The 13,748-nt window shown below is 43.3% G+C and overlaps 1 protein-coding gene across 1 annotated transcript in view; it reads left to right on the forward strand.

Moving 5' to 3' along the window:
- The window catches only part of SEC62 (SEC62 homolog, preprotein translocation factor), a 32,831-nt gene that overhangs the window by 8,498 nt on the left and 10,585 nt on the right, over positions 1-13,748 (forward strand). The window contains exons 2-3 of the mRNA XM_025198023.1: positions 1,084-1,192; positions 9,646-9,751. Coding sequence (XP_025053808.1) covers positions 1,162-1,192; positions 9,646-9,751 — 137 coding nt within the window. The 5' untranslated portion in view covers positions 1,084-1,161. The remainder of the gene's footprint in view (positions 1-1,083; positions 1,193-9,645; positions 9,752-13,748) is intronic.

Genomic DNA, 13,748 nt, shown 5'->3' on the forward strand with positions numbered 1-13,748 from the left:
GAGTAACACCATTGCCTAGTAAGTGGGCTTTCCTGGCTGAATGTTGGTTTCCACCCCCCAAATTACCATAAGTAAACATCAACTTCTGAACAGCTGAATGAGACCTTTCAGTCTGATTTGTTTTTAGTGGCTTTCTTTGACTGTCTCTACAAAGCAGCAACAATATAGTATTAGGGATATCTTAAAAACGTCAACAGAAGTTCCTGGTGGAAAAATAGAACAGACATTTAGAATTTGAAACTGGCTCATTTTATACAAATTGTGGATAGTCTAGTCACAGAATTGTAATTGAAAAGATGTTTTTGTGACATTTCAGAAATTTGTTCCCTGAAATATTTATGCAGTGCTCAGCCTTCTGCTCCCGGAGGCCAGATGAGTGGAGCAGGGCCAGTCCACAGACTGGATCCTGTGGATGGGGTCAGTCTCCCATACTGCTGTGGGACTGCTGGTTTGTGGGCTAGATCCAGCATAGGTCTGTGGAGGTTGTGGCAGTGAATGTTGCCACTGCTTCCCCTGCCACCAAATGTCCGGACCTCTAAGGAGACCCAGGGGTCATGGGTTGAGTATCAGTTTTCTCTCTTCCTCTGAAAATAAACTTTAGATAGCATTGAATGGTGGTAGATATCATTATTAAAACTAAAGCAGATCATAGGTCCTTATTTGTTTTGGATGCATATCACTGTTCATTTGTGTAATGTTTTTCTACATTTATAGTGTGGCGTGAAGTGTTTGGTATTTGTATATTCTTAGCTTGGAAAGTAAAGATATGTTGAACTATTTGAAGAAAGCAATGCTCAAAACACTTAAATCTCCTACACTTATTTTTTTTTTAACATACAAGCTCACTTGCTGTCACTTCAAGATTTGGTATTATCACAATGTCTTAGATCATTTAATTCCTTTTCTTTACATAGAAAGGTATTTGAGGCACAGGTATTCTTTACACTCCCTGTATAACGGTGTTCTTTATTTATATGTTGCCATGAAAATAAGTTGGATTTTTACATTTGAGATGAGTCAGAACAAAAGTATGTTGCCTGTAGTATGTTTTAAGTCTATTAATTTTACATTCTTATGTTGTAGGAAGTTGGTGAGCCGTTCAAAGAGGAGAAAGCTGTAGCCAAATACCTACGTTTCAACTGTCCAACAAAATCAACCAACATGATGGGCCACAGAGTTGATTATTTTATTGGTAGGATTATTTTTAGCCAATAATGTGGCATATCTACTAATATGGTACTGTTTTATTTTTCATTAAACTTACTAACATTTTAACTTGTGTAGTATAAATTTCATAACCCAGGGCTTGAAAAACAAACCAGGCATTTGTTAACCAGAAAATTAACCTTATATAGAAGTAAATACAGTGAACCCTCATTCTGCAGCTTCAAAGACATGGGATTCTTTATCTATACTGGTAAAAAAAAAAAAAAAAAAAAAATGCTAAAGGCTCTTCTTATTTCAAGGGCCCACATGGAGTTTGGAGGTTAAAGGTAGGCACATCATCTGAGCTGGTAGGCAGGGCTCAGGTAAACAGACTGGCTCCTGGGTACTCAGGGTTAGACTGCTAAGGCCTATCATTCCAGCTGATGCCTCTTTCGTACCTGAAAAAAATGCCAAAAGGAGTCAGCGGAGGAGCTTGCTTGGGTTGTATGTTTGTGGGGAACCTTGCACAATGCGAAGTGCCTGCGTGGACCTCAGAGTAACTAGTGGCATCCCACCCAGGGCAGCAATAGTGAGCTGATGGCAGCAGACACAGCAATACCCCCATTTCCTTTCAACACAGGTATTTTTCAACTGGGGATGGATGCTTCTGGTAGGAGGGCAGGGGATTGATACTCTGGCCATAACTTTGTCCCTGAGCATGAGCACATGGGAGACTGGAGCATGTGAACATAGAAGAAGGAAGGTGCTTCCCCACCCACTGCAGGATCTGAGGGATGCATGGATTTCTGACCCAGGCATTCCCTCCAGTTTCTTCCTTCCCTGGATGCAGGGTGGGAAGGATAAGGAATGGAGGGACAGCAGGCCCTTTGCCTGCGAGCTTGGAGCATGATTGTGGTGCAGTGCTGCCCCAAAGATTGCAGGGGCTAGCACTGGCTTAAACTGTACTTTTTCTTGATCCTGTTGCCCCAGACATTAAGGGATGAGCAAGCAACCATATTGCCCCCCTGCAGGTGCATGGATCCTGAGCAGGCGCAGTGGCAACAGCCAACATTGTGTGTGGGTCCTCCCAGAAGAATGATGTTAAAGTCAAATGCCTTTCAGCTGGCAAGGAATAAGCCCTTTACATGGAGGGAGCACAGAGCATGCTGAAAGTCCCACAGAGTAAAGCATTCTTTAGTGAAGTGGATATACAAGAGTAGCAGCTTCATGCACTTAACTCTGCAGGGTAGGGCAGTGTGGAGGAATCCTACTGAGATCTGCTGAGGCTCTTTTAGTGGCATGAAAGCTTATCCCATTGACTTTGTTTTCCCAAGTGAGTGGTACTATTGTTGAGACTGGAAGTTGAACTGGGGAGGCACATAGCTGAGGAGTACTGCATGATAAGATTGCTTTTCAAGGTTGGCAAAAGCTCAGGATATATATGAAGTATCCACGAAGTTGCTTCCCATAATAGAGGATTCTTGTTAGAAAGTGGTCAGGTTTTTTGCAGGACATCTTAGTCAAGAGACTTGTAGAGCAGAGAGAAGTTTACTTTCAGTTTGGTTAAGACCACCCAAGTTGAGCCTTGCTTGGTCCAGATGCTTGAGGAATGTCTTGACCTAATGGGAATTATTGTCATTTGAGGACATTAATGAATAATAGGAAGGACCTATTTTGACCCCTTCTTTCTCCGTAGATGCAGATTCACAGACTCTGAACCTGGTTCAGAATCTGAGCTGAATATCCAGAAAACTCATGCAAAGTAACATGAACTTGACCATCTTTGATTTCACATGCAGGTGATGCCATAAGGCAACCAACTGCCAAGGGTAAAATATTCATTGCAATGGCAAGACCCAGTTTATTATGAAGAGCAAATTAGGAAATGAAAGACTTACTGAGTAGAAGATCAGATGACAGAGTCAGACTTGGAAGATGATTCAGGGCATTGGAGGACACCGAGCCTGGGGTTTCCATCAGAGCAGGGAGTGCTCTTTGGACTTGACAGGAGCAAGACGGGTGACTAAAGTGGAAACCAGGCAGTGGTTCATGCTGATAACTGCTGCTTAAAGTTGCACTGTATCCTGGCACCCTGATCGATGTCAGTCATTGAGTAGCAGGTCTGTGAAATCTACCAGTTGGGGGCGGTGTGAGTTGGAATTTAGTTTAGTTTGTATCTTCCTGAGTGTCCTGGTGGCTGCTTGAAAGAGCCATTTCTGGTCATTTATCTCTTTTAGAACCCTGAAAAATTGTGGGAGCATGGGCAGCAAGTCCCTGGTACATGACCCTAGTGATTTATTTGTAATTGCAAGGATTTTAAATCTTTCAGCATGAAGCTTATGTCTTGGGTCAAGTCTAGACAGTAAACTTAATGTGCTTAGTATTGGCACACTCAAGTACATCGTGCTGCTCTTTGCCAGCTGTCCACTATGGCTTGTAGGCTCTCATAAAACAAGGGCAAGCTTGTCATTTGTCCAAGTCAGTAACTTTTTCAATTCCTATTTAATTGCATTTTTCATTGTAACGTATGAAAAGTATTTAGTCTGGGGTCAGGACTATGAGCCAGGAAGTCTTAGTTCAGACTGCAGCCCTAAAACTTCCATCTTTAAGTTTGGACAAGCTTCTGTACCCAGGGCCATCCCTGGCGGGATGCGAATCAGGACGATCACCCCGGGCCCCGTGCTTTGGGGGCTCTGCAGAGTGATGCCAGCAGCGGCTTCTTCGGGTCTGGGGCCTGGATCGGAGCAGGGGTGGGGGTGGGGCCCTGCTTGGTCTGATTTGCTCCGGGCTCTGCACCTTGCTCGGGTCAGATCTGTTTGTACCTTCCTATTCTACTTCCCCTGATTGTAAGTGGGGATAATTCTCTTGCAAATGGATATAGTGAGGATCAGTTACAGTTCATACAATGTTTTGCAGATACCTAGTGCTATGTAAGAGTTTTATTTATATATATAACTTTCCTGATAGATTGGATTGTCAGTCTTTTCTATTTGTTCAGTAATGGATTCTCCGTTTAACTTTTGGAGATGTTTCTGTAGCCACCTGTTTTGGTCTTTAAATATAAAACTTGGGGGAAAAAACAGTAGTGATAGCAGCAAATTTTGCTTTGCTCTCATCTCTCATGACAGGACAGTGGGTTTTTTTGCTCAAGTCCAACAAATAATGTTATGGGTGGTTTTTTTAACTATTAATGAACTTTTTTTTTTTTTTTAAAGGAAGACAGCTCTCTTTTTCCTATTCCTTTCATTGCCACCATCCAGAACTCCCAAATGAAGGTGATCCAGGTGGCTGGGGAGAGCTGAACATTTCCTCCTTTCTCCAGGCTCTGAGAACATACCAGTCAGTCCTGACAGACTTGCCAGCACACGTGCTGCATCAGTCAAGGGTATAAAGAGGTGTGATCCTTTTCTAGATGCAGGTACCTGATAAAGACTCTAATGCAGATGTAGTTGTACTGGCCAATCTGCATTTTTGCTGGTCTAGCTGGTTTCTTACAGGTGGAGGGCAGGGTATAGGACTGGAATAAACTGTGTCAAAATCCCAGTTCTGTCCATGCTAGGAGCACCCTTCCAAAATGCTCTGTCAGTCTTCCTAAATCAACAAAATACTGCTAGAGTAGATGTGGCTTTATTTCTGAGCCTTGCTGACTTTCGAGGGAGGTGTATGCTGTCAGGGCTGCTCCTCCTATTTGTACTGGGTCCAGAAGCAATGTAACACTACTCTAGCATGAAGTATCACTTGGAACTAGGTAGGATTTAAGTGAATTGCTATATCCCTAAAATACAGCCAGGACGATTAGCATATTCCTATATTTTGTTTTTTTTCTCAGTGAATTGAGTTCTAAATTGTACCACTATGATTACACACTTAAATAACTGATTAAAAAATAGCAAGCAAGGAACCTGTACTTAAATCTTTTATTTTAGCTGTTTTGCTTGGGTATTATCCCCTTTTTACAGATGGACAAAACTACCTCCTTTGTGAAATGCTTAATGTTTGGCAGAAAAGAACAGTGTAAGAGCTGGGTGGTATTACTGTATATTGAGGGTTCTCAATCTGTACTGTGCCTATCAGCCACTTTCTTGCATAGTCCCAAAGTAGTGTGGTGGGTATATTGAACACCAAATGCTATTCTTTACCTAAACACCTTACTGGCACCATTGTGGTCTGGAATTGTTATTGCTCTATCCTCCTCCCGTTGCCATCATATAAAATTCAAGTGAGTTCAGTCCCTTGGCCTCCTGCTCCTGCATCTGCAGCCTATGGTCCTTCACTGTGCTCTCCAGCCACCTTTTCTGGGTTTCTGCCTCTACAACCGTGCTTGTCCTCTGGTCCTCTATGGAAAGTTCTGACTTCTTCACTAGTCATACTACAACTACATACAACAAGGTTTTTAAGCCTTCCTCAGAGGCATTGGGTGTTAGCTGCGGCCTCGGCTATAGTGACTTTGGGGTGTGCCAATGCACTTCATGGGACCAAAGCCAGAGGCTCCTGGCTAGAGGGTCTTGCCCCTCTGTTCAGGATTAGATCAACTGCCATATTTGGGGTCAAGAAGGAATTTTACCCCATGGCCAGAGTGGTATGGACTGTGGGGTTTTTTGTCTTCCTTTGTAGCAGAGTGCGTGGCCCTTTACCCAGGATCTCTTGAATGTACATTGACAGCATTTCATAGAAGCAGTATGTTGGCTACTGTGGTTTCCCTGATTTACCTATGGCAGGTTAGAGTGTTAAGCCTGTGTTGTCAGAGTTGACAGTAATCTTATATAAAGTTGAGATTATGGTTTGGATAGGGATGATCCTACCTCAGGCAGGGGGTGGGACTAGATGAGCTCTGGAGGTCAGCCTTATGATTCTAGGAACTGTCTTTTTTTTTTCTTGGCTCTTATAGTCCATAGTATGGGAGAGGTCCCAGGTCCCATAGCCTTAAAGGGCTATCTGTTCTTTAGTGCTACCCCAGCACTTCAGTAGTGGGGAAGGAGCTTTGTTTTATATATAGCCTTGTTATTGAAGGTTAGTTCTTAGTGACTGGCAACCATTAAAATGTGGTGACTTGCAACAAAATACTAAATTTGGTACTTTTGTTTTTAATATAATTAATTTTGCTTAAATAGACCTTTAACATTTATTCTGTTACTTAAAAGGTTAATAGCTGCTTGTGATCTGTGTCAAGCTACATGTGAGTGGAAATTGAAATTCTGTTATAATGCAAGCAAATGCCACTTTGTTTAACTATTTAAACACCTTATGGATGTGAAAGAAGAAAAGTTTCTCAAAATATGTTTTAAAATTAAAACTCATTGTTTTAAACAAAGTATTATATGTAGTTACTGAATTGGAATTATGATGTTTTGTTGATTGTCTTTTGGGATTTAAGAACTATTAGATCTTTTGAGAGTGGTTAGATATTCAAATAGATTCTATTACAGATGTTTCACTAATGTCCTTGAGTTGAAATGTAGCTCTTTCTACAGGGTATAACGTAGGTTTTTTTAGAATTTTTCAGCAATCTTTTTGCCCTAAAAATATCCTGGTATGTCAGTCTGTTTGAATTTGTAGTAAGGACTTAAATGTATTCCATGAGAGCAGAAAATACTTTGGACTTCATTGTGTTACAGTGCTTGTGCATTGTGTGTTTGAAGCATATTTATATGATAAGCTGCCTTGAAAACTTACCGTTAACAAGAGATACAGTAATACAATGCTAAGTTAAACTAAACATAAGATTTTTAGCTACTTTCCAAACAACACACAAGCTGTTTAAGTGTAAAATAGAAACACAACCTCCAGCTGAAACTGAAACATCACATGATATTATCAGTAACATTAATAGCTTCAATACTGGCTTTCAGAAAGATGAATGCTAAAGCAAAGCAAAGGCATTTAATTTTGAAATGATATGTAACTGGAGTCCATATTGGTGGCTTGTTACTGAGCAGATATTATACGAAGTGTAAAAATTAGGAAAAAAACCCCAAAATAATATTACCTTTGCTGCAGCTCTACTTATGAAGCTGAGGAGGGGGACAGTGGTGGTTTTTGCTCTGTATTAACTTCTGGCAAAATCCCTGGCTGTAGTGTGTACTCTCCAGCCCCCTTTCCCACTGCAACATGATTGCAACAGACTGCCCAGAGAGGAAGCAGAATCTCCATCCTTGGATGTTTTTAAGATTGGTTTAAGCAAACACTTGGCTGGGATGATTTAGGGATGAACCTGCCTTGAGCAGGGGCGGGGGTTGGATTAGATGGTCCCTAAAGTCCCTTCCAGCCCTACATTTCTGTGCTGCATTGTGGGAGTAACGGAGCACAGCAGCATCTGGGCCATCTCTTTTGTGCCTTTATACGTATGCAGGCAAATATCTCGTAAAGAAAGAAGGTTTATATTACCTCTATATCTGATACTGGTATGACCACTGTTTGGAATATTGTCTAGTTCTGGTGTCAACCGTTCCAGGAAGATTGTGGTAATTGGAGAGGATTCAGAGAAAAGTCACAAGAACGATTAACAACTTGGTAATTGTGCTTTAACTTGAAAGATTTGAGGAACTGAGTCTGTTCAGATTAGATTAATAAAGAGAAGATTGAGCATTGAATTGATTACAAACTAAACACCTACATTGGGCAGGGAGAGAGGGGGAGTAGGAAGAAATTTTTTGGAAGAAAGTTCTTGCGTCTAGCAGACCAAGATAGAAAACAAACTGAATGGCCAGAAGCTTGAGAGAAAACACTTTTCAAAGTAGAAATAAAATGGTAGTCTGTAACAGTGAGGTTAATTAAATGCTGAACAAACCTACCAAAGATTGTGGCAGTTGCTCCTAGCCCTGTCCCGTGTGGCCAGAGAAAAGCCCATCTCCATCCTCTCTGTAATTGCCCTTCAGGTATTTGAAGACTGTTATCAAATCCTCCCTCAGTCGTCTTTTCTTCAGACAAAAATAATCTTAGTTCTTTCAGCAGTAGTAGTATTTGGTGCTCCCAGTTTAGAGGTGCACTGATACATTGGTCCAATAGCAGATTGGCACTGATATAAAGACAATTGACTGTAGTGGAAATTGGCCTGATCTGGCTGCTAATGTGGCCAATAAATGGCCCGTGCATGCACGCAGACTCAGCACAGTACGTAGCTGACGAGGAGCGCAGCCTGGGAACATGGAGAGCTGCTTTCAGCTGATACATCGGTTGTGGTGGAAGGGGCATGGGGGAGGCAGATCAAGGCCCCTATGGTGAGGGAGGGCTAGGGTAGGTGCTGCCCAGCTGGGGCGGGGTGGGGTGCAGGACAGAGCCGCACCTCATCCGGGTGGGGGGGAGCAGCTCCCGCTGCTGCATGCACCCTGAGCACGGGGGGCGGGGGTGCATGTGCCCCCTGGATCTGCGTGCAGGGCTGAGGCTGTGCCAGGCTCTTCCCAGTGGGGGCTGGGCCAGGCTGTGCTCGGGGCAGGGTGGGGCAGGTGGCAGCACTGGAAGGAGGGTTGGGTGGGGGCTATGGCGAATATGGGGCAGAGGGCTGCAGCCCCTCCCAGTGCTGCCACCACCTGCCCCAAGCGCAGTCTGGCCCAGCCCCTGCCGGGAAAAGCCTGCCCCAGCCCGCAGCTGCAGCCTGCCCTGCCCTGCGCAGATCTGGGAGCACATGTCCCCCCTGTCCTCCAGGGCTGTGCACAGCAGTGGGAGCCACCCCCTCTCTCTGCCCTCCTGGATGAGCCGTGGCTCTGTCCTACACCCTGTCCCAACCCAGCTGGGCAGTACCTGCCCCATCCCCACTTTCTTCCTCACCGCGGGGGCTTTGATCTATTCCCCCCATGCCCCTTCCCTTCCACCACAACAGACTTACCAGCTGGACACTGCTCTTCAAGCTGCCAGGCTATGTATTGGAAATCAGATCGGGATTGGCTGATATGCCTCCTTAAAAATTGGCTATCAGTATTGGCCCCAAAAATCTCTATCGGTGCACCCCTACTCCTAACTTTTTTAATGTGACATATCTTTACATTTTTCTTGCTCTGAAAAAATAAATGTGACTGACCTTTTTCAGTGCTCTTTCACTTTCTGCATTTCACTTATGGTTGAGAATGAACTGATCACTTTGAGTTTCATTCATTTGCAGCATGTTACAGTAAGTCTAGAGAATAATAACCCTCACCCCATAGTCGGGATTGCCTTCTTTCAGCCCCCCCCCCCCCCCCCCCTTTTTTTTTTTTTTCCTTGAGATTGTCCCTTTATTTTTTTTAAAATAATACCTTATTAAAACTTGGGTTGAGAACTTGCAGTTTTCTTGAAGGCCAGGCACCCATTGGCATCAGTGGGAGTTCTGCTTGTAACTCTATGGCCCATCTCTGTAAGGGTCAGTTCTCTGTGTTTCCTTATACTGGTTGGGTTTTGTCCTTGTAGCAAATGTGAGATGATGATTTGCAGATTCTGTTGTAGCATGGGATAAAGGGCACACTAAATGTTGAAGTGAACTTTTAGAGCAATTTAACACAGGTTTTTCCATTATTTTTTTCCTTTCAGCCTCCAAAGCTGTGGACTGCCTTTTGGATTCCAAATGGGCAAAAGCCAAGAAGGGAGAGGAAGCCTTATTTACAACTCGAGAGTCTATTGTTGAGTATTGCAATAGGTATGCCTTTCCAGTCCTAATAGTCTTAACTACTAACACTTTCTAAAGGGCCTTTGTTACTTAGGAGATTACCCTTTGAAAAGAAGACTTAAGTACTTTTGAAAAACATTATGCTGTTGCATATGAATCTGTTACTTCAATAGAGTTCCTGGGCCAGCATACCTTTGTTATAGGTTACAAAAAACATCTGTTTTGGTGTTATACCAGTAGCACATAAATAATGTAATTTCATAACTTCGATTATACTCAGTAACACTTACAAGAGCTCACTGTGTAGCTGTTAAAAATCATAGTGCCTCCAGCTGTAATCAGTGGTGACTGTGCCACAGGAATAAAAAGGCAGCATTGTTATAAAAAAAGGACAATGGTAAAAGTCAAAGGAATGTAAATTTATCCCAGTTCCACAGGACGTTTAATGTACTTATCTAATAGAATAATTCTTTCAAAAGACTACTTCTGGCACTGCTCCAAAGGTCTGGGCTCTTAAACTCACAAAGCTCTGGCAGCAGAACTTCACTAAAGAGCACACTGGCCATATCCAAGGATAGCTTAGATGGATAGTAGGTTATTATTTTATGCCTTGGAAGAATGAAACATACCTTCTATAAAAGACCAAAGTTGGAAAACTTTTAACACCCCTTGTTAATCTTCATATGATTGTCCACATGGATTCCACAGGGTGTCTGTGTGTACAAGACTGGATGCTTTGGGCCATTACTGTCATTTGAGGGTATGCTTGAGTCCCTTCGCCCAAGGGCATAAATGGTGGAGCTAGCCACAGTGTCTTTCTGCTTCTCTGCAATTGTTGGAGTTTGTGATTAGTCAGTTAATTCTGTTTCCCAGTTGTCTTCGAAGATGAGTGTGAAGGAGAGTATTTTGCTAGTTTTTCTTATCCAGTAAATCGGAACCTCTCAGCCTCCTTCCCTAGGATTAAAAATTGTGCCATTGTGGCCAAAGCTGTCTTTCTGGGATTTGTCATTCCCCTCCTGAAGTGTGTTTAAGTGCCGCCTTTGTTCAGTGAAGGACACGTCCCTGTTTCGCCATCTGCCTCTTTTTTTTTTTTTCTGAGCAGACTTAAAAGGCAAAAGATGCTTGCCTATAGTTGGCACTCTTTATGAAAACTTCCTCCTTGCTTTCCTTTCGATTTACATCTGCTATAATTCAGCCCTGAGTTTGAGGGCCAACACATCTATGTGATCCTACCTATCTGCTTCAATCCAACTGTCAAAGGATAGGAAAGGAGCATTGTCTAGTGATAAGCAGAGATATACAAGTCTTCCTTTCCCAGACAATAGGAACTGTGAGAGACAAGAGCCGATTTGTATCTTTGGCTCATCTGAAGCTCAACAGCTGAAAAGCATCCAGTGGCCAAAAGTGGGTCCTTGGATGTATTTCTGGTATTGAGAGAAACAGTGTGACCTAAATTTCCCTTGCTGCAGTTTAAAGCCATGACCTCTTGTCATGACCCCCATGGATAATATGTCATCCTTCCAGGTTAAATTATCCCACTTCTAGTCAATTCTTGCGTGTCATGTTTGCAAGATGTCTAATCACTTTTGTTTTCCTCTGGACCTATCTATTCCAATCCCACTAGAAGTCTTTTTCTCATTTAAACTGATGGAAGTTTGTTGGTCAGGTATGTGAGGGAGTGCGTCTTTCCCTCTTCTGCTTTTTACCAAGTCTTAGACAGATGCCTCTCTTCAGGAGGTGAGTTGAGACGCATCTAGATCACCTTTGAATTCATGGCCTATGATCTCCTTAGGAAGTTTACTGCACATAAAACATTCTGGAACTGGGAGCGAGGTACCTGGCTTGTAAGCATTTCTATCTCTGTTCCAGAGATCCAAAGTCCAGGTGCTGATAGACAGCATTACAGCTGTGTGTTATGTCAACAGACAAGGAGGAACATTCAGTTTCCAAGCTGGTGTATTCATCACTGGATCATGTGGCTGGTTCTGTACTTTCCACGTGGTCAGACGTTCTACCAGATCACTTCAGATAACCAGTTTTTGTACAAACATGAATGCCCTGTCAAGGACCCAGTGTTGCAGAACATCATTTGCAAGTGGGGATAATTATGAATAAATCTGTTTTTTCCAGAAGCAACTGGCTCCATTCTGGGGTCCCTTTCAATACTTTTCACATGCCCTGTATACTAAGACTGATGAATACTTTCCTTCCAAACTCCATGGTGCAGAGCCAGGATATAGGATCAATTGTCACAGCTCTTTGCTGGATGAGTATTTGTCAGGGATAGTTTAGAGATAACACAACCTGCATTCATGCAAGGGCTTGGACTAGATGACACTTGAGGTTCCTTCCTCCCAATTTTAGGATTTTTTTTTTGCTAGCCCTAGCATAGTATTCAGATTTGCTAAACCTCTCAGTGCAGTATGTTCTTTCTCTTGCCTGTTCTGTAGAATATAATCTGACAGAACAATACTCAGATCCTACACAAGTATCAAGCCACATTAAATCTGACATATGCCAAAAGAAGTTGTTTAGCTAAGTTGATCATGTCCTGCTCCAAAGTAGGAGGTCTCCTGAGGTATTAAGCTAAAGGACATTTTCTAGTCAGCCTCTTGGCACTGACCATCTATGTCATCAACACCCATTTCATCAATATTTTGACTACTTACTAGCACTGGAACAATCTGGACTTGATACCATCTGCACATCATATCTGTCCAGAGCCTGTCTTTTTTTAGAGTAGTTAGATTCCTTAAGGGATCCTGATTAATGTGTCTTCTTTGGAACCCTCTACCTCTTGGTACCTCGGTATGGTATTGAGTTTGACAGGTCCACATATTAAACCTTTAAGAACTTGTGCCTATACCACCTATCAGCAAAAGCTGCATTGTTGGTAAAAACTGTCCTCTGTGTAGTGTTTTAGGACCAAGTCATTTCCAGATCTCATGCCAGATTTCTATCAGAGCAGTTCTAGAGTTCCATCAATCTTGGGAGAAGCTGAACAGGATGTAGTAAGGGTTTAATCATATTACCCTGTCATAATAAAATAATTCAGGAACACGTCTGAGAGGGTTACAAGTTGGTAATATCCTCTGAGGCAATCACAATTGGTTTCCCACAGTGTAAGGCAGGGGTGGGCAAAATGTAGCCTGCGGGCTAGATCTAGCACACCAAGGGATTCTGTCTGACCCACAGCAGGTCCCTCTGCTCCACCTGGCCCAGGCGCAGGGGGCACCCCAGGCCATGGTCTGTGCAGCCAGTCCCATTGCCTCCAGCTGTGCAGCAGCCAGACTCTGCTTCCCAGCAGCCCCCACAATAGCAGCAACTTACAGCTGTTGCCACTAGCATCTCTGCCACTGCCTGGGCACCCCAGCCTGTCTGTCCCACACTTGCTTCCAGGAGTCCTAGACAGAGCAGGTGGACGAAGTCTCGCTGGAGACCAGCCAGGACTCTTGTGGGTAGGGCGTGCTCAGCCGGGCTAGTGGGATGGGGCCATGGGTGGGTGGGGAGCAGCGTCCAGGAGCAGGATACGCAGAGGCTGGGGCCAGGATTGTGGGGTGGTGACAGCACAGGGCTGGGATCTGGGGCCTGGGGCCCAGGACAGAGCCACAATGTGACCTTCCATCAAACTTCTGCTTGTCATGGAACAGACTGGCTGAGTGTGCTCCCATGGTTGTGAGCCCATCTGGGGTCAACCTGCAGTTCTGACCATACAGCTTGACGATTCATTTGCTTCTGTTATTTCCTTCTACTGTGGAGAATGCTGCCATTAACTTTAAAGACATTTCTGGAATGGAAATGTATCAAAGAAAATGATTAAACAATAGGCCTGATTTTTTTTTTTTTTTTTTTTTTTTTTTTTTTAAATCAGATTTTTCCAATGTCTTAGAAGTTGCAGTCATTTGTACCTGTGCAAAATGCTGACAAACCCGAGGTACCTATGCGAAAACCTGACAACCTCCACCCCCCCTCCACTTTGTAAAGATGTTTACATAAAGTGCAAGACAAGTGGGTGATGATTCCTGCT

The sequence above is a fragment of the Alligator sinensis genome, unplaced genomic scaffold (genome assembly GCF_000455745.1).
Source record: "Alligator sinensis unplaced genomic scaffold, ASM45574v1 scaffold787_1, whole genome shotgun sequence".
NCBI lineage: Eukaryota > Metazoa > Chordata > Crocodylia > Alligatoridae > Alligator > Alligator sinensis.